The sequence below is a fragment of the Tachypleus tridentatus genome, chromosome 7 (genome assembly GCF_004210375.1).
Source record: "Tachypleus tridentatus isolate NWPU-2018 chromosome 7, ASM421037v1, whole genome shotgun sequence".
NCBI lineage: Eukaryota > Metazoa > Arthropoda > Merostomata > Xiphosura > Limulidae > Tachypleus > Tachypleus tridentatus.
The window spans coordinates 132,017,285-132,040,414 of NC_134831.1; the positions used below are offsets into that span (position 1 = coordinate 132,017,285).

Consider the following 23,130-nt stretch of genomic DNA (forward strand, 5'->3'; position numbering starts at 1 on the left):
TATTTACACAGTTTACTCTATAGATATTACACACAGTTTACTCTATAGATATTACACACAGTTTACTCTATAGATATTACACACAGTTTACTCTATAGATGTTACACACAGTTTACTCTATACATTTACTCTATACACAGTTTACTCAGTTTACTCTATATATTACACACAGTTTACTCTATAGATATTACACACAGTTTACTCTATAGATGTTACACACAGTTTACTCTATACACAGTTTACACACAGTTTACTCAATAGATATTATACACAGTTTACTCTATAGATATTACACACAGTTTACTCTATAGATATTACACACAGTTTACTCTATAGATATTACACACAGTTTACTCTATAGATATTACACACAGTTTACTCTATAGATATTACACACAGTTTACTCTATAGATATTACACACAGTTTACTCTATAGATATTACACACATTTTACTCTATAGATATTACACACAGTTTACTCTATAGATATTACACACAGTTTACTCTATAGATATTACACACAGTTTACTCTATAAATATTACACACAATTTACTCTATAGATATTACACACAGTTTACTCTATAGATGTTACACAGTTTACTCTATAAATATTACACACAGTTTACTCTATAGATATTACACACAGTTTACTCTATATAGATGTTTACTCTATAGATATTACACAGTTTACTCTATAGATGTTACAGTTTACTCTATAGATATTACACACAGTTTACTCTATAGATATTACACACAGTTTACTCTATAGATATTACACACAGTTTACTCTATAGATATTACACACAGTTTACTCTATAGATATTACACACAGTTTACTCTATAGATGTTACACACAGTTTACTACTCTATATAGATTTTATGTTACACAGTTTACTCTATAGATATTACACACAGTTTACTCTATAGATGTTACACACAGTTTACTCTATAGATGTTACACACAGTTTACTCTATAAATATTACACACAGTTTTTACTCTATAGATGTTACACACAGTTTACTCTATAAATATTACACACAGTTTATAGATATTACACACAGTTTACTCTATAGATGTTACACACAGTTTACTCTATAAATATTACACACAGTTTACTCTATAGATGTTACACAGTTTACTCTATAGATATTACACACAGTTTACTCTATAGATGTTACACACAGTTTACTCTATAGATGTTACACACAGTTTACTCTATAGATATTACACACAGTTTACTCTATAAATATTATAGATATTACACACAGTTTACACACAGTTTACTCTATAGATGTTACACACAGTTTACTTTATAGATATTACACACAGTTTACTCTATAGATATTACACACAGTTTACTCTATAGATGTTACACACAGTTTACTTATAGATCTACTAGATATATACACACAGTTTACTCTATAGATGTTACACACAGTTTACTCTATAGATATTACACACAGTTTACTCTATAGATATTACACACAGTTTACTCTATAGATATTACACACAGTTTACTCTATAAATATTACACACAGTTTACTCTATAGATGTTACACACAGTCTACTCTATAGATGTTACACCGTTTACTCTATAAATATTACACACAGTTTACTCTATAGATATTATACACAGTTTACTCTATAAATATTACACACAGTTTACTCTATAGATATTATACACAGTTTATAGATATTACACACAGTTTACTCTATAGATGTTACACACAGTTTACTCTATAGATATTACACACAGTTTACTCTATAGATGTTACACATAGTCTACTCTACAGATATTACACACAGTTTACTCTATAGATGTTACACACAGTTTACTCTATAGATGTTACACACAGTTTACTCTATAGATATTACACACAGTTTACTCTATAGATATTACACACAGTTTACTCTATAGATATTTACTATTACACAAGTTTACTTTACACAGTTTACTCTATAGATGTTACACACAGTTTAGTCTATAAATATTACAGTTTACTCTATAGATGTTACACAGTTTACTCTATAGATATTACACACAGTTTACTCTATAGATATTATACACAGTTTACTCTATAGATATTACACACAGTTTACTCTATAGATGTTACACACAGTTTACTCTATAAATATTACACACAGTTTACTCTATAGATGTTACACATAGTGTTACAGTCTACTCTATAGATGTTACACACAGTTTACTCTATAGATATTACACACAGTTTACTCTATAGATGTTACACACAGTTTACTCTATAGATGTTACACACAGTTTACTCTATAAATATTACACACAGTTTACTCTATAAATATTACACACAATTTATAGATATTACACACAGTTTACTTTATAGATATTACACACAGTTTACTCTATAGATATTACACACAGTTTACTCTATAGATGTTACACAGTTTACTCTATAGATGTTACACACAGTTTACTCTATAGATATTACACACAGTTTACTCTATAGATATTACACACAGTTTACTCTATAGATGTTACACACAGTTTACTCTATAGATGTTACACCTTTTGTTTCTTTAGTTGCCAGAGAACCTATAAAGTTACCTGTGATGGTCTACTTACACGGAGAATCCTATTTCTGGAATTCTGGGAATCCTTATGATGGAAGTGTCTTGTCCAGCTACGGCAATGTTGTTGTAGTTACAGTTAATTTCAGATTAGGAATATTAGGTAAGCTAACTCATATTACGATAAAAGAAATCATAAAAAAAACATTTGTTAATATTAATAACATGTTAAATGTCAGATCCGATATAATCTGTTTTTGGCTTATTAAGACTATTTTTAGATTTCTCATGTCCAGAACATTAATTTAACATTACTTTCATTATACAAAACAAAATGTTATAAGTGTGTTGTAACTTATGCTGATAGCGCTATACAAAACAAAATGTTGAAGGTGTGGTGTAATTTATACTGATGATAAAGCAAATCTGTGGTATACAAATAACTTCAACCTAAAATACAAAATGTTTCTTTCGGTCTTAATTCTCTTGTCATCGACTTAGATGGAGCCGAGAGTGACTGGTGTGACTAGACATTACAGTTATCAACTATTACTGTATGGTTTTTGGTATCCAAATTGAGCTAATAATTTTTAATATTAAAGGTATTTAAAAAAAAACTATCAACTCATATGCAATAAAAAGAAACGTGATTTGTATAAAAAATCATAGGACACTAAGTAAAAGGAAGATGAGTGACTACTAATAAGCAACAACATACGATGAACGAAGTAAACTTATTGGGTATTAAATCCCGTTAGTCACTTAAAAAAAAAGAGGAAGCCTAGCGAGTACTAACAATCTATACGATTCTACGAAAGAAAAATTATGAACACTTAAGAACCATTAGAAAATATAAAATGATGGCGAATACTAATAAGATATGAAACCCTGTTAGTAATTATGTAAGATTAGAAAATACCAATATGTTAACGAAGCTTTAGGATATCGAGATATTTTCAAACCCAAAGAAAAAGAATAAATTATAAAGAACCATATACGTAAAGGCTATAATTCTGTTTAGTAACTATAATTTATTAGTGTCATTAAAATGGTTATAACTGTGAAATAGCTCATGATGGAGTGTGACAAATGTAGCTCTGAGAAAAAGTGCGAAAATAAAACCCATAAAAAGTGTGGTCAGTGGAGTTAAACCTCATCACACATCATGACTAACTCAGAGCATGAAAGATATGCAACAGATATTTTTAAGTGTCTCTATTGAATATTTATTAGCATTAATATGTTTTATTTCTATTGTTTTTAATTCATGATTGAAGTATTGTGGTCGCCTTTAGATGTAATATGTTGAAATAGAATATGTGTAATCCACTCACTATGGATAATATTTTTATAAACTGTTTTGGACATACAGTATTGGAAATATATGGGGAAAAGACGAGAAAATCGAGCGTGAAAGGCAAATAATACAGAAGTGTGAAAATTACCAGTAGGGTTCCGTGTTGATAGTTTACATTATGACTGTTTGTACGGGTTCGCGCCCGAGTCGCGCCAAACATGCTCGCCCTCCCAGCCGTGGGGGCGTTATAAAGTGACGGTCAATCCCACTATTCGTTGGTAAAAGAGTAGCCCAAGAGTTGGCGGTGGGTGGTGATGACTAGCTGCCTTCCCTCTAGTCTTACACTACTAAATTAGGGACGGCTAGCACAGATAGCCCTCGAGTAGCTTTGTGCGAAATTCAAAACAAACAAACAAACAGACTGTTTGTAATTTAACCAACCAGAAAGTGACACATCTTTATAGGCATTATAATGGTGCAAGCAGTTATGTTATGCCCAGTAGTAGTAGTGTGATCCATACATGGCTTCCATGACTCAAATAGCGCGTACTAAACGTGTATAAATTAAAGTTATAGATGACCAAGGATAGTCCGTGTGAATGAACAATGTACGCAAGACTCTGAAGATAGTAAATGAAACTAGCCCTGTAATTAAAGGAGAAGTGGTCAAGATAGAAATTCAAAACTTTCCAGAAGTTTAGTTACGTATCTCCGGTTTTGTTATTTAGAGATAGAAGTTCTTACTAAATGACCTTACTGTAAACACAATTATAAAGATCACTTCAAAAACACCAAGATGCGCATCAGGACAAAGTGATCTCAATGGACGTATGTGTAGCTGCTCGAGCGTTGCTTTTGAGAAGAGTTAAACAAGCCAAAAGATTAAAATTATCATTAGATTACCACACAGTGGAATAAACAAAGGTGAAGTGCACACGTTTCAGTTATTCAACAACAATAAACGACACCTTGTTTGATGACAGATAGGAGAATAGTCTTACGCCCAATGAACATCGTCTACAGTAGAGCATGCTGCGACAATTTATTCGACGGCAGTTTGTTTGGTTTGGTTTGAATTTCGCACAAAGCTACACGATGGCTATCTGTTCTGGCTGTTCCCAATTTAGCAGCGAACACGAGAGGGAAGGCAGATAGTCATCACCACCCACCGCCAACTCTTGGGCTACTCATTTATCAACGAATAGTGGGACTGACTGTCACATCATAACGCCCCCACAATTGAAAGGGCGAGCATGTTTGGTGTGACAGGGATTCGAACCCGCTAACCTCAGATTACAATTCGAGTGTCTTAACCACCAGGTCATGTCGGGTCCTTTTTGGAGGGGGCGCTCGGGATTATTTGACACATAGAGGTTGATAGTATTACACTCAATGAACAAAGTCTACAGTAACGTATGATGAGGAATCAGAACTCGTTTGAGGTTGAACTTCAGTCAATGACAGAATTGATCGTCTACACAAAACCGGTGACACACAGACTATTGATCAGTACATCCCGATTTTGTTCCATCTTTCCATACGATCGGAAATGCGACACACTGGGAAAGAACTCACCTTCGAATAAGTCGGTGATCCCAGACATACAAGGTGAAAGGGCAGTTTGACGGTGAATAGACTGATTTAGTACTCACAAACATGGCTTGGCTAACACAAATTGCAAAAACTAACACTGTTGTGGTCGTATGGGCTTATACAGAGATTGAACAAGTCAGAATGACAGTATACGTTTTTGCTTAATTTTAGGAAGCAGTTTCCTACATTTCGAATAGTATTCCACAATTGTGCACGGATGAGCTGTTGGAAAGCATGAAATTAGGATGTGATGCTCTTTGTAAAGCAAGTGCTTATGCACTATATAACGTCTTTATCTTCCTCTTCTATTTTCTGCTGTAATTTCTTGTTTCATTAATACATTCCTTATCTAACTCCAATTATTTGTTGCTTGTGACTTACATGCGTGTCGCTTGTGTGTCTCCATGATTATTTCCATTACTGTGTACATATATATATATTTATTTATTTTTACATTTTGTTTGCCTAGAACACCATTAAACCGCACAGACCTCCATAATGCAGGGAGAAACGCTGTATTAGCTATCAGTCTAATAATTATGTTTTCTTATTAGCACAAATGAAAGTTTCTCAAGTTCTTCATTTGCATTCAAATTAAAGATGAAATTTCCTTTGTGTCGCACTGCTTGTCGGTTTTATCTGTGTTGCCACGTTTCTTCTGCTGTTTCATTAACATTGTACTGTATTAAGTCTAATCCTACGTGTATTCACAAAGAGTCGTCCAATTCTTCCACGAGTATGCTTCGACCCTCGTTTTGAAAATCATCTTATATGGTTGCATCTAGTATTACATCACTTTAATTATTAAAATTACATTTCCTGCCTTTCACGTTCTTTATATAATTCTAACATAAAAATCTCCTGGTGGCCAAGTCATTAACATATTTTTCAAATTCTAAATATATGGACTTAGGCATATGTGTTATTGTTGTGTTTCTTTGAAGTTAAGCACAGAGCTATACAATGGGCTATCTGTGCTCTGCCCAACACGGCTATCAAAACCCAGTTTCTAGAGTCGTAAGTCCGTAGACAAGCCTCTATGCTACTGACGGGGGGTGTTTAATTTGTTGTTAAATACCGCCGTTAATATAATTTGTTTCAATTATTTAATTGTATGAAATATTTTTCTTATTTTTTCACATTACAATAATGAATCAAATTATTAAATACTAACTGGTTAATAGGAATGCACACTTGTTATTAAATGGTTAATGTTATAGAACTGTACCACTTTCATTGTTAATAAATGGTTAATATTATAGAACTGTACCACTTTCATTGTTAATATATGGTTAATATTACAGAACTGTACCACACACACTTGTTATTAAATGGTTAATATTACAGAACTGTACCACTTTCATTGTTAATAAATGGTTAATATTATAGAACTGTACCACACACACTTGCTAATAAATGGTTAATATTATAGAACTCTACCACTTTCATTGTTAATAAATGGTTAATATTATAGAACTGTACCACACACACTTGCTAATAAATGGTTAATATTATAGAACTGTACCACTTTCATTGTTATTAAATGGTTAATATTATAGAACTGTACCGCTTTCATTGTTAATAAATGGTTAATATTATAGAACTGTACCACTTTCATTGTTATTAAATGGTTAATATTATAGAACTGTACCACTTTCATTGTTAATAAATGGTTAATATTATAGAACTGTACCACTTTCATTGTTATTAAATGGTTAATATTATAGAACTGTACCACTTTCATTGTTAATAAATGGTTAATATTATAGAACTGTACCACTTTCATTGTTAATAAATGGTTAATATTATAGAACTGTACCACTTTCATTGAGTTTGCCATTTAATTATTTCAGAGCTTTGTTTCATAACTTACACGTAAAATTAAACAGAGCTAAATATATAAGCAAAAACAGTCAGTAACTGTTTAACTATATAAATTAGAATGAAGCAAACAATATACGACTCCAATGTGTATGCTACTCTTGTCTAACCAAATAACAGGATTTAGTCATCACTCGTTTAGTACAGCCACCCTACCAAAAACAAGTTGCTTTTTGCGACAACTTCCATGAGCTCTCTGATCACATTCCAAGCACACTTTAACTTCTAGGTTTGATATTTAGGTGAAACATCTTACTGATATTAAATATTAATTTATTTGCTGGCATTATAATGATTTTTTTAATCCTCTTAGATATCGACTCTATTTATATAAAGGTAAAATTCGTAGTCTTAGAGAGGAGAAAATATCTCATAAAATGTTAAATGTTCTTATTCGAAGGTTTCGACTCAAATACCAAACTAACTCCAAGTGGTCAATGAAGAGAAATGTTTTTTGGCTTTAGGTTTCTTTCCGTCAACAGAGGGCTCTGCACGGGGAAACTATGGCCTCATGGACCAGGTTGCAGCTCTTCATTGGATACAAGAAAACATTGATGGGTTTGGAGGAGATCGTCACAGTGTGACAGTATTTGGTCATGGCCAAGGAGCTGCTTGTGCTAATATCTTAATGATAACTCCCATGGCTAAAGGTATGTCTAATTTCGACATGTAAGTTTTACTGACGTTGTTTTCATTGTTGTTGTTCTAAGGCGTGATCATAAATATAATCAAAAATGAAAGGTTCTCGTTTGAAAAAGAAAACTACTAGATAAGAAAAGAATGCAAATCTCATGGTAACATTTGACCGAATCCCCATATTTTACTTTCTTCCTTTGATTTACTATACAAGTATCAGTGAACAGAAATTAAAGCAAATTCTAAAACTGAAAGCTAAGTTTTAAACGAAATTTTAATTTTTTCTAATTAAATATCTATTAAAACTATTAATTACTATCATACTATAATGAAACTCTTGCTTGAATGATACTGGCAAACATTTTTATTACGCAATGTGTAACCCTTAACTTCGCGAAATTTTTATCCTGTGTGCACGTAGATTTGCAATAGGGGTCACAATTTTCCTGTTTTGCTTCCATTTCCTGTCAAGGAGCACTTTATTTCTCTCCGTTCTTAAGGTGCAGGTATGACGTCATGAATACATCGCACGCAGATCTAATGCATTTTCCGCCGTTTATAAAAATATAATAGTACTGTCTGTTGTATGTCCATGCATATACATCGCAGGGTGTGAACAAATCGTCACCAAAATTGGTATGGGGGTTCATTAGGTCATGAGGAAATACACACAAAATTTCACTTTCACATTTTGCGATTTTACAAGTCTTTTTGCTTTTTTTTACCACAACTTCAAGTTAGTAGTAGATAAGTTTGAACCTAAAACGTGGTAAATTAATATGTTTTGCAACACATTCACAGTTTAGAGGTGTTTAAAGATTAAAAATAACATATATTCTGAACTGTGCTATCTGTGTAGCATTCGTCTGTCTCCCATTTGAAAAGTTATGCACGACGGCAAAGTTAAACATTCACTTCTGAAATGACGACAGAGCATGCGTGAATAACACTGATGCCAAATTTTATTTCTCAAGCAGGACATTCTATAGTAAGTCGTTAGGAGTTAGTCACACTGTCATTCACAGTTCAAAATGTGACGTAACATAAAGAATACAAATATATATTTATCTTAGCATGACTGAAATTTTCAACAATTACTTTCTGTAGTGGGCGACTTAATTAGCTCAGAACTTTGGCTCGGAGTGAAACCAAGAGTGCAACGCAATTAACTGATTTATAGTCCAAGAAATAATTTAAATGGATGGATTAACGTATCGGAGGACTGGTACTTTTACTTGTGAGCAAATATGTTGGATCTTGAAACTTGGTGAACTGGCGAGTTTCACTTCACAATCTAGAGACACGTAAAGATCCGGTATGAGGAAATACGTTGAATCCTTTAACGTGGTGAACATGGCATAAATTACCTTGCTTCGTATCACATTTACAACATAGAGGTCTTCAAAAATTTGTTTTTAAGATTAAAAATATGCTTACCTTAAAACAAAAATAATAGCAATCAATACATCCAAGGTTAATATAATTTGTTAATTTAAAAAGGAAGATTAAGGATAGCCAACACAATACAAAAACTAGTTAAATCAAAAACCAAAGACGATATTTTAAGCTTACATCTACAGACTCTAAAAAGTAAACAAACGATACTGAAAATAGTTTTTACATTATTTTATCAAGCTACAAGTCCCTATTTTGACTCCTCGTCTATCGTACTTGTAAATTTTAGACACTAGCTTCCTTCATTGTCATAGTCTAATGCAGTGGTTCCCAACCAGGGGTGCGAGATAACATTTGTTTTGACCACCTTCATCTTTATTCTTAAATAAATAATTACTGTGAGGGGTGCGAGAACATTAAAAGTTTTTAGGGGTGCGGGGCATAAGAAAGTTTGGGAACCACTGGTCTAATGTAACAAAAGACGAGCAGCAGCAACTGAATCTCACCAGAATGGAATAATGTTTATTCTAATATAATGCAACACAGATTAATACACTATTAAGAAATGCAATTATATGCTTACCTTGTTAGATCTGTATGACTAATAAGTTTGTTCTTCACCATCCTGCTGTACAACAAGTGTTTACCAAAATAAGGCGACACAAAAAATGAGTGCAAGACAGACAACATTGACATATTTAGTGCAACTCACCAATTATCGATAATATTTACAATCACTACCGTAACACTAACTATTTAAAAACAGTAATAGTTGTAATAAATAGTGCTATATGCAGTGGAAATAAATACTGAAAATGCCTTCACCATTCCAGTACAGAGTAAGGAAATATGCTATGGTAATCATCCAGTGTTAAAGACTTGCTGAAATATAGTCGTGGAAATACACATAGAGACCGCACACTCGAGTAATAATGAATAATAGCAACTGGAAAAACGATATACAATAGCCAAATCGGGAACCTATCATCTAGTAATTTCCAATTAATGCGCTAGAAAATTCACGAGTTTTAGTTTCCAACTAATGCTTACGCAAGGAAAGCATCTGATATTATGGGGTCAGGAAGTGAAGGACTTCGTAAATTTTGCAGCATGACAAAATTAAAGAAGTCTCAAAATAAATTTAAAACTACTTTTTAAAATTTTGTTGTTGTTTTTGTTTGTTTCTTTTTTTTTTAACTCCTATCCAAACCCATACTACAGTACATATCATTTGCAATAGTTTTATAATGGACTCATAACAGGCATTCGTAGCATCATAAAATTGTTAACAGTAGATTTCCAGCTTTGTTTGCCTATTTTTTGCGATCTATATTTTTAGATTTTAAATTCTTAGTTTTGAATTATTCTAATTGTTGGTTTTTAATGTACATATATGGCCACATAATGGCCATTATCTGTCTGTAAAAAATACACATTCCCAACTAAGCACACATAAAATTTTATCAGTAGAAAAGCAGACTTTTCAAATAAACCAAATACGTCTGTATCTTATAAAACGGACCCAGCATGGCCAGGTGGTTAAGGAACTCGACTCGTAATCCAAGGGTCGCGGGTTCGAATCACCCGCCACACCAAACATGCTCGCCCTTTCAGCCGTGGGGGCGTTATAATGTGACGGTCAATCCCACTATTCATTGGTAAAAGAGTAGCCTAAGAGTTGGCGGCGGGTGGTGATGACTAGCTGTCTTTTCTCTACTCTTACACTGTTAAATTAGGAATGGCTAGCGCAGATAACCCTCGTGTAGCTTTGCGCGAAATTCAAAACAAACCAAATCTTATAGCAGTTATTTACTGTACCAGATGGCTTTATGACTGAGGTTTCGAGTTAACACGCATTTAAGACGTGTCGAGTGCAAAATCGGTCACTCAGAACAACATATTAAGAAATACATAATTGTGTATTTATAACTACGCAGATTAATAATTTTCAATATAAAATAACGAGCATTCGCAGCGCTTCATGTAGTATGGCTTTCTAAGTTTTGGTACAAAATACCAAACAGGTTAGGCTATTTAAACAATAATATTCACAATAATAACAATGTGAAACAAATGAGCAAATTTGGGTTTCGCCTGTAATCGTGAAATCATTCATTTTGCTTTTTATGAATGTTTTGATGGTCTTAGTTTCGAGTGTAGTTTCAAGATTATATCGGTATTTAAGGTGTGTTTTTTTCCTGAATGTTCAAGTAGTGTTTGAGCAAGATTTTTGTGCGATCCCTATTATGAACCACGATTTTTTTTTTTTTTTTGCAAGCTACGAAAGAAAATAGAATTTGTTGGTAATAAAATCGTTGTGTTCATGAGTTTGTTTGTCATCCGAACAGACACCGTATTCACACAACGGGTTAAACTGTCAGGCCAGAGACTCTAGAGCAAGACAATCAAACGCCTGTAACCTAAAGGAGCAATCTTAACAGTGTAGCAGGATTGATTGGAACACTTACAACTTACCTACAGTTTAAAATGCAATACATATTTGGTAGTACCATGTCTGGAACCTAAATCATCGGATCCTCTAATCTCATATGGCATGCTCGATCTAACCGTCATCAGACTCTCAACAGCATGTATCTAAAAGAATTATTGAGCTCAAAATGTTGAAAGTAGCTGTGATTCAAAGAACCGGAAAATTGAGGAAATCAGATTGTTAGGGGATTTCCAGTTACGTTGCGAATGCACTCAAACGTCACTATGCATCAAAAAATACTGAATCAAATATAAATTATTTAATCCAAATGAGATTTGTATTTTGAAACAAACAAATTATAAAATAAAAGCTGAAACGTTGAAATGTAGGCATAATATGAGTTCACCATACCAGATAATAATAATAATAAAAGTTTGTTTGTTTGTTTTGAATTTCGCGCAAAGCTACACGAGGGCTATCTGCGCAAGTCGCCTCTAATTTTGGAATATAAGACTAGAAGGATGGCCTGGCATAGCCTAGCGAGTTAAGGCGTGCGCTTCGTAATCTGAGGATCGCGGGTTCGCGCCCGAGTCGCGCCAAACATGCTCGCCCTCCCAGCCGTGGGGGCGTTATAACGTTACAGCCAATCCCACTTTTCGTTGGTAAAAGAGTAGCCCAAGAGTTGGCGGTGGGTGGTGATGACTAGCTGCCTTCCCTCTAGTCTTACACTGCTAAATTAGGGATGGCTAGCACAGATAGACCTCGAGTAGCTTTGTGCAAATTTCCAAAACAAACAAGACTAGAAGGAAGACAGCTAGTCATCACCACCCACCGCCAACTCTTGGGCTACTCCTTTACCAAAGAATAGCGGGATTGACCTTCACATTATAACGCCCCCATCGCTGAAAGGAAGAGCATGTTTGGTGTGACGAAGATTCGAACCCGCGACCCTCGGATTACGAGTCGAGTGCCTTAATAAAAAGTAAGTATGGTATTTTCAGAATACCATAGAAAATTATGTCATTTGTTACGATGTGAGCGTTATTTAGAATACCTCAGAACGACATATGTGTACGAAAAACGTATATCCAACGTTTTAGTTGCAGTTGAACACACAGCTTCTAACTGTGCTCTACCCACCACGGGTATCGAAACTCGGTTTCTAGCGTTATAAGTCCGGAAACGTACCGCTGTTCTACTGGAGGAGGGAAGTGAAAGTAATAGTGCCATCATCACCCGATTTATCCCAAGTGGTCATCCTCCCAAGTAGTAATCAGGCCCAAATTTGGGTTTCTAGGGGAATTAGATGATATTTGGATTTTTTCAACGTGGCCTGAACAATGGCTTATGTATCTCATGAATATAACAGTAAAATAGTGAATAAACAACTTATAGTATGTTATTTGTGAATAATAATTTACTAAACATCAAACTTTAATTCATAAAAAATATGGCGCTGTTACGTTTAAAACCTAAAGAGAAACAGTATAAATTTACTTCAAATTACATCAGTAATGCTTTATAATATTTGATTGTTAACGAGCATGTTAGTGTGCAAAAAAAAGAAAAAATAATATTTAACAAAAACTAATCTGTACGTTTGTGCCTCGAATTAAAAAGGAAAACTGACCCACTTTGGCCTTTTATAAATTTCCAGAAGTGTGTTGTTTTTTTTCATTTTGTTTCAACTTTTACAAGTGTTATGTTATCCTAACTGAAGTATTGGGATGCTAGTAGTGAAATTAATTCAACATTTGAGTGTTTCTTTTACTTGAGTTTGAAAATTAAGATCTGAAGAGGATCATGTTACGTCATACAGTTCAATATATTCATCAATATTATATACTTACCAAATGCTAAAGCAAATTAATTATAATAGTACAATAGTTTTATTGTTGAAATATATTAATACACAAGATTTGAAACTGATGAACAAGTTTGTGTTTCATGTTTTTACGATAACGCTCGCGAAAGAGATATATAACCTTTGGCACATTAACGAAATATAGAATATTCTTAGGCCCGGCATGGCCAGGTAGATTAAGGCGTGGGACTCGTAATCTGATGGTCGCGGGTTCGCATCCCGGTCGTACCTAAAGTGCTTGCTTTTTCAGCCGTGGGGGCGTTATAATGTGACGGTCAATCCCACTATTTATTGGTAAAAGAGTTGACGGTGGGTGGTGATGACTAGCTGCCTTCCTTCTAGTCTTACACTGTTAAATAAGGAACGGCTAGCGCAGATAGCTCTCGAGTAGCTTTGCACGAAATTCAAAAAAACAAACAAACAGAATATTCTTAAAAATGGATTTTTAAATAAACCATAATGGCAGCTTGCACGGAAAGAAACGTTTAAAACTTAATAAAGATGACAAAATTATGCTACTGGTTAAAACATAACCAGTAACAAATAGTTACAAAAATTAAATGGTGTCAAAAACCAAGCGTTTTATCTCAAAATAATTATATTTACTTATTTAAGCCAGCTACCGGATAAAAACACAAACTACGCTTATAAAGCTAATGTAATTAAAGAAAAAACGTTTTTACGTATTACAATATTTAAGTTATAATCTCCTATAGAAGTTAGGAAATACGTACCCAAAGATGATTCCTTACAAAAGCAAAACAACGCAGTGTTGTGTTTTTCTCATAATATTGTTTATTCTTGTCTTGAAAATTTAAGTCACGAAACTCCAGTACTAAATTATTGCAGGTTTCTTGTACATTAAAGAATATTAAGGTTTAAACTAATAACGTATTTTATAACTTTATCTCTGTCAACAATAACACTTGCTTTTTAATGTGTTAAAACTTCCACTACATGTTTTGAGAAGCTGATAAATATCTATAACACATAACAGCAGTTTTCATATTCATTCATTTGCAGTCAGTGTTAAATATTAAACACCATGCACATATATATTATTTGTGTTACACTCAAAAGAAAAGTTATTGTTGTTGTTCTGAGTTCATCAAAGGAGATATAAATTTCTCCTTCGAAATGTTCTCCTGCTTTGACAAATTGAAAGAAAATTACATCTTGAATCAGGCACATTAGCAATGTTCTGTTTACTACAATAAACATAATTTTCTTATTAGCCATTTTTTTTACTATTTGTACGCTGTTATAAAATATATGAAATTTTAAAATGTCTTCTGAATGGGTGTTAGTGAATGATGTGGTAGTTAAAACCTATAACCTTATGTTCTGATATTTCTTTTCGAATATATTTGTTAGAAATGGTTGATCTTTTCAAATTAACACTTTCTGTTCGTTTGTTTCGAATTTCGCACAAAGCTACTCGAGGGCTATCTGTGCTAGCCGTCCCTAATTTAGCAGTGTAAGACTAGAGGGAAGGCAGCTAGTCATCACCACCCACCGCCAACTCTGGGGTTATTATCTTACCAACGAAGAGTGGGATTGAACGTCACATTATAACGCCCCCATGGCTGAAAGAGCGGGTTCGCGGGTTCGAATTCCGGTCGCAAACCGGATTACGAGTCGAACGCCTTAGCACACTTGGCCATGCCGGGCCAACATTTTCTTTACCACAATTCTTCGTAAGTTATGAAACATAAATCCTAGTTATTTTTTATTTAACTTAAACATATTACACAAAGAAAATAAACAGCGGTTTTAAATTTTATTTTATACATTCTAAAATACTTCCTGGATTTTTTTTTAAATAAATATAATGTCTTCAGTAAACACGTACACGACCTGTGTCTCCATAATATATTTTGTTATAACTCAATAACTCAATCCCGCTATTCAGGATTCTTTTGTCATATAAAAAATTTGTTATTGTGGTAATAGCGATTTTGCTTTATATCAGTAGAAATATTATGTGTCAAAAGAACAAAAAAGAAACCGCTTAGAGAAATTGATGACGATGGTTCAGATTCCGTAAAAACAAGTTGCTTTATCAAAAGTACTGTTATACATTCATAACAAAACGAAAGCTCTCTCTCAAGTGTCGGGTTCGAATTGTATTGTTACTGTGTATTTGTTATGAGAAATGACTGATAAAATTAAATTACTGAAGTGGACCAAATCACTTTAAAAATAAACTTAAACACAATAATTGTGGCTTTTCCACTAATATTTAAGTTAAACAATGCAGCTACTTAAAAGTTACAAGGTGGTTTTTCAAAGCAAAAAAAAAAAAAGGCTTGAATACGTTTTATTCCACTTTTAAATTCAATTAGAACTTTACAGTAGAGAGAGAAACTGCCTTCAGCATTTCTTACAACTGAACTGTATTAACCAATCGACTGCATTGTGATTCATCATGTCTTGCACATATATATCTATTAAAAACAAAACAAACAACGCAGAACAGGAGAAATATTTATATTTAGGTCTATTTCAGGTTTTACAGTGACTCTTATGTACTCCTTGTCATGAAGCAACAAGAGCTCTCAAAGAATTCCTTCTTAGTCCTAACACTAAGCAATCAAGTTAATGTAAGTCAGAGCACAGATTGAACTACTTAGAAACATCGGTTTGGCTTTAAATGAATTTTATATAACAACTGCCTCGAAGTTTTTGGAGATTTTTTTACGTTGGTATCTTAAAACTATTTTTGTTTTCTCTCTGTTGCTGACTTTCCAGTATTGTCAAGTATTAAGTCTATTACATATGTAGAACGAAAAACATATCCTCTTAAAATATCCTACATTCTCGAGATCATATAAAAGAAATCTGAAATCTTTTCACCTTGACCCCAAAATTAATGTAATTTCTTATAAAGATTAAATATTTTAGGTAGATTTAACGTTATTTGGTAATCTAATGTCTTTTTTTATCATTATTCTGTAATGACACGTTGTTTTATGTTCACCTCTGCTACCTAAAATAAACCCTAAAAATCGATAAGAAAACATTGTAAAATATTATACATTTCATTCTTTAGCAAGGCAAGAATTCCTGTATGACTCAATCTGCCTACATTTTCTGAAGTGTTGTCAACCATGCACTGATTTCTAAAAATTACTGCGGTTCTCTGCTTTCAATCAAGATGTAAATTGTCTTTTACTTTTTGCATACGTAGAACTTAAGGGACTCGGCTTCAACAATGTTCAGTTTCGGTGCGCGAAAAACTTGCGTTTTGAAAATGTCAAAGTGCTTTAGAATGAAACGCCGTTCTGTGTTCATTTCACACACTAAAAGTGACGAATTCCACTGAATACTACAGTATATTACATTAATTCTGAAATATACAAAAATCAATAGAAGTAGAAACTATTATCGCAGTCAGTGTGCTCCGAGTGATAAATACGGTTTTATCACAATGTTTCCAAGCGACTGGTTGGTGAGAATTTTCTAGATTTAAAACTTCCTTATATATTTTGGTATGTCTGATCCATCAGGTGATGTTCAGTTACAAAAATAAGACTATATATATGTGTGCGAAGAAAGCTTCTAAATCTGATTGTTCGCTCATTTTGAATTTCGTGCAAAGCTGCTCAAGAGCTGTCTGCGCTAGCCGTACCTAATATAGCAGGGTAAAACTAGAGGAAAGGCAGCTAGTCTTCACAACCCACCGCCAACTCTTGAGCTACTCTTTGAACAACGAATTGACCGTCACTTTAAAACGCCCCCGCTACTGAAATGGCGAGCATGTTTGATGTGACAGAGATTCAAACCCACGACCCTCAGATTGTGAATCGAGTGTCCTAGCCACCTAACCATGCTGGGCTTCTAAATCTGACGTAATCTTTAAGTATGGTCTAACCATAATATGCTTCACTAAGAATGACAAAACAACTGACTGAATAGACAGGCACCAAAGATGTAAAAAGGATTTATTTATTGATTAACATTTTTAAGTACTAGAAAGATGATAGGTTTACACTTTGAAAAAATAGAAAGTGTACCCTTATTATGCATGGTATCAAACATCATTTTCGTTTTAGGCGTCGTCGTATTAATTTATTTTATTTCCAGCCCTTTCCCTGACTTGAAATTTCTTTTACGACTTTTAAATAAAAGTGAAAAGACTGACAACCTTTCGTCCAATCACTAGTCCACTTTTCGTAAGTTCCTTTTGAACTACTCTACCAAATGTCGAAATCACTTTAGCTAATTCTTCACAATAACCTGTAACACTGAATAGTGTTTTTGTTTTTTGTTTTGTTTTGAAGTTCGCACAAAACTACACGAGTGCTATCTATGCTATTCATCTCTAATCTACCAATGTAAGGTTAGAGGGAAGGCAGCTTGTCATCATCACTCACCGCCGACTCTTGGGCTATTCTTTTAACAACTAATAGTGGAATTTATCGTCACATTATAATGCACCCACGCTGAGACATGTTTACTGTGGCGGAGATACGAACACGCGACTCTCAGATTACATACCGTTGTACCACTAGGAGCAAACAAAACGAATTTTCTTACTGCTGTATACGTATGGGCCTGGCATGGCCAGGTGGTTAGGGTGCTCGACTCACAATATGATGGTCGCAGGTTCGAATCCCCATCACACCAAACATGCTCACCCCCACTGGGAAAGCAGTAAGCCTTTGGATTTACAATGCTAAAGGGGTTCGATTCCTTCAGTGAACACAGCAGATAGCCCGATGTGACTTTGCTATAAGAAAAACACACAGGCACACTTCTACTGCTTTCATTTTATTCACTGATGAGAGTGTTTATTTGCTCTTCTAACTATTGCGTGACTTTTTGTAAGCATGCTGTAAAATCGAATTAAATTCTTAAACCATTCTGTATAGTAAATGTATGTGTTTAAAGATAATGTTTTTCCCCTAACACTGCGTTTCTAATTAATTAGAAAAGCGGAAGAACATAAAATTGCATAAGTGCATTTGTTATTAATTTCTATAAATCAAGGGGAATGTTAAGTGGAAATACATGGCTGTATTACAGTAGGTATTAGAGTTATTATTAAACATATTGCATTACATTTATAAATGCTCATTGTAAAGCTAAAGTTAACCGTCAGTAATATAATCAACATAATTATAATTACAAACTAAACATTAATGTGTCTTTTCATATCCAAAAGTAAAGAAAAGCTTATCAGTTGGATAACATTAGTTACTTTCGTTAAATGTATTTTTTTAAGCTTTACGTATTTGATTTTTTATGTCTTTCAAAAACCTTGAGCATGTATTTAATTACGCATTTCTGCAAACAGCATTGTAAATCATTATCAATGTATGGATTCTAAGTCTGCAAATGTCTCTTCCTTCCAAAGCACATTTTATCATTTTTAGTGCCCTCCCCGCCAGTGGTACAGCGACATGCTTACAGATTCACACCGCTAGAAACCGGGTGTTCGATACCTGTGATGGGCAGAGCATAAATAGTCCGTTGTGTAGCTTTGTTCTTAACTCCAATCCATCAATCATTTGTTACTTCGTAATCTGAGCTCTGATTTTACCAACCAACTTGGTTCTATGCTTAATGTTTTAGGCTTAAACAAATACGTATAGCATGAACATATTTGACAAGTTAAGGCAATAAAGTTCGAATAATAAGTTCTACAGACAGTAGAAAGGGGCGTGGTCATATCAAAGAATGATATTTTCCTTTATCACTGGTGTTTCGTTTCTCCACATGGTCATTCGGAATCTAGACATCACCACAGCCATAAGAAAAAGTTAACACACTCGTATCGTACAACATCAAAAATAGAGAACGTGGCAAATCGATTTCATATAATTTGTAAGAACAACACAGGAAAAACCAGCTTTCAAAAGAAAAAAAAAGATCGGAACAAGGCCATCTGTGTACTCTGTCTCATACTCGAAAGAGACAACTCATAAAGAAAAACAATTATCGTATTTTTTTTTCTCTTTCTTTCCCTATCTCTTAATGTATAGATTTCAAACAACAAGCCACAAAATGCATCTTAACAAGAGCTGTATTTATAATTGTAGAATACACATACACAATGGAATAGATACACTATACTAGATTTAGCACGTGTTGCATACGAAATACATGCTAAATCTTGTAAAGTATATCAAAATACAAACAACTATTATGTACAAACCGCGAGCAGGTATCAAGCCATCGGTGTCCATTATCTATAACAGAAAAACAATTAAAGAAAAAACTCATAGCGTGTTAAAAAATAATTAATCAAATCAGAATAATACACGGCCCAGCATGACCAGGTGCTTAAGGCACTCAACTCGTAATCTGAGAGTCGCGAGTACGAATCCCCGTCGGACCAAACATGCTCGTTCTTTCAGCCGTGGGGGCGTTATAAAGTTATGGTTAATCCCACTATTCGTTGGTAAAGGAGTAACCCAAGATTTGGCGATGGGTGGTGATAACTAGCCCTCTAGTCTTACGCTACCAAATTAGGGACGGATAGCCCTCGTGTAGCTTTGCGCAAAATTCAAAAAACAAACACACGAACAAAATCAGAACAGTACACATCAAATATTATGAAACCTGTGTAAAAATGCGTTATAAAGTGTCAAACCGACTGGAGTGTTATGCAAATACTGCTTAATCAATCAAAATTAATTTGTGGAACATTGAACACTAAAACCAATAATAACGAATTCCTATACTTATTTAATCAGAACACTTACTAAATGTAGTCAGTGATGTCGAGAAACCCACTTGTTGAGAAATTTATATGCAAAAACGGCTCGTTTGGGTTGAGAAAATATTTTCTCAACCCAAACGAGCCGTTTTTGCATATAAACTTACTAAATGTAGTGTTTAGATAAAACAAAAAAAGGTTTATTTTACGGAGCACATCAGAAGTACGAAAATTTTGTTTGTAATTAAGCACATAGCTTCACAACGGGCTATCCATACTCTGCCCTTCACAGCTATCGAAACCTGGTTTCTACTGTTGTAAGTCCACAGACATACCGCTGTGCCACGTAAAAAAAAATAACCGTTTATAATTCTGTAGAATACGTAATGTTGCGCAATCAATCTTATCACAACTAGAATACCTACTTATCCTTTACGAATGAAAGATTAGATCCTATGACCTTTGTAAATATACACGAAGCAAGCATAAATTTAATATATATATATATATACATAATAAGATTGATTATGATCCATTTCTCCTCTCTGGATGCTTTAATTTCCCGCTTTTCTGCCAAAGTTGATGTGGCTCTCCGTCTATTCCTTTCATATCACGATGAATAGAGTGTAAAATTTATGTACTAAGAACATGATAGATAATTGGATAAATTAATTTATATTGAAAACTAAACATCCAATTTGTTTGCCTAATCTCGACTGATAAATACTACGCACTGTGATCCAATGAATAGTCTGTTTCACTTTTGTGTTTTGCTAGCGTTTCCACCTATTTAAAAATATTTCACAATAAACAAAAGACAGACATTCACGAAAATTATATTTATATAGTTCTGCTTAAACCAACACATGTCTCATAAAATTATAGCTGTATCTATTGTCCCCACGTTAAGTAGACTCCTACATATCTAACAAACGTACGTTGTCACCACCAGTGCTTTGTAGTGTCTTTCTCTTTACAAATACAAAGCAAAAGGAAAAGTGGGTGTAGCACTCGATGAATAGGTTTTCTGATGGGTATGAGAACGTGTTACCCCTTTCTCTATCCTTTCTTTTGATTACATAGTTCTTTCTAAAATTTCTTTGCCTATTTCTCTTATACGAGCTCTCCCATATGAATTCAGTAAATCTGACCTTGTGCCATAGAAAAGGAAGAAAAAAGTTTGACCAAACGTTCTTACCATAAATGCCGAATATGACAAGTTCTTACATGGTCTAAATTCAAGACAATGTGTTCTAGTTAACCGTATTCATAAAATTAAAATTAATAAAATAACTATTTATTCGAATAAAATCACAATTTTCCATTGTATGGTTTCATTATAAGATGTTTAGAGATTTAATAATTTCTATATCACTGTCTTAAACGACTTTAATTCAAAAACTTCGAAGACAAGAAAAACGTATTGAAGGTTTAGCTTTTTCATCATGGACATGAAGGACTGTAGTTGGAATAAGGTTTGTCTCCAGTTTATATGTTTGTTTTTGAATTTCACATTGACCGTCACATTATAACTCCCTTACGACTGAAAAGGTAAACACGTTATATGCGACGGGGATGCGAACCCCTAACCCTCGGATTACGAGTCGAGTGTCTTAGCCCCTTGGCCTCCGGTTAGCTGTTCCTCACTAATATACTAGAAGAAAGAAAGTTAGTCTATAGCATCCAGCACCAATTATTGAGCTGTTCTTGTCTAATCTAATAGTAGGGTTTTTACTCTCACTTGTATACCACAAAGGAGGGAGCGCAGTTACATGATAACAAGTCGCGAATCACAAACTCTTGGATTCACAGTCCTGGCACATTAGCCACCAGATGACGCCCGATCCAACATTCGCTAGTCTTTCTCTTTTATATATAACGTTTATATCACATGGCGAGTAAAATACTGTTCACGTTTTCCAGTTTACAAGTTTTCTATGTGATTTTTCGCTTGTTCGCCTCACATAAGGCTACGCACGCGCGTTCGTACGTGGATAAGTAATAAACCCCACGTACTCACCCTCGGGATCCGCTTATTATGTGTGCAAAATGTAAGATTTCTAGGAATTTTCCTCTTGAAGCTGTGGCAATTACGCACACACACAAACAAACAGATGTGCCCTTTTATTAACTTGATAATGCGACATTATAAAGACAAAATAATGATTTGAAGATGCTTTTTTCGTATTTTACGCATCTTATGGTGAAATCGTGAGTTTCTGAAAATCGCCCAGAGCATATGTTTTTCAACTCCAATTGACTTACTCAACATATCTTTTAAAACAAGCTGCTACAGTTCAATAGTCAGTGATAGTTATAGTTCAAGAGTTAGGAAAGTTTACCGAGACAGATTCGTTTTATCGTTTTAATTTAAATTACGTCTGTATCTTGACTTTTAACATCATTCGAACGTTTCGGGTAACATTCTTTAAGTTAATCGCTTCGGTACAAAATTGTGTAGGCCTAACAGAAACATTGCTAAATATATAATTCCACTGTACGTTTGCAATAACTGAAAAAGACAAATAATTTTAGCTATACGTTCATGTGTGTTCATGTTCTAAGATTATTGTAACAAAATGTACACGTTCGCGAGTGAATGCAGCTTCTTTGCTCCGTGGTTTTGTTTTCTTTCAGAACAATGTATATAAAAGTTTTCATAATAAACCGTTGGTGTAAGAAAAATTAATTTTAGTTCATTGACTTAACAAATAGCTAGGCCTAGCATGGCCAACTGGATTAAGGCTTTCGACTTGTAATCTCAGTTTTGTGGGTTCGAATTTCCGTCGCACCAAACATGCTCGCCCTTTCAGCTGTTGGGCG

At 34.0% G+C, this 23,130-nt stretch overlaps 1 protein-coding gene across 2 annotated transcripts in view; it reads left to right on the forward strand.

The window, feature by feature from the left end:
• LOC143256621 (neuroligin-4, X-linked-like) overlaps nucleotides 1-23,130 on the forward strand; it is a 152,135-nt gene that overhangs the window by 106,341 nt on the left and 22,664 nt on the right. For both annotated transcript variants that reach the window (XM_076514056.1, XM_076514055.1), the window contains exons 2-3: nucleotides 2,560-2,709; nucleotides 7,782-7,967. In XM_076514056.1, coding sequence (XP_076370171.1) covers nucleotides 2,560-2,709; nucleotides 7,782-7,967 — 336 coding nt within the window. The remainder of the gene's footprint in view (nucleotides 1-2,559; nucleotides 2,710-7,781; nucleotides 7,968-23,130) is intronic.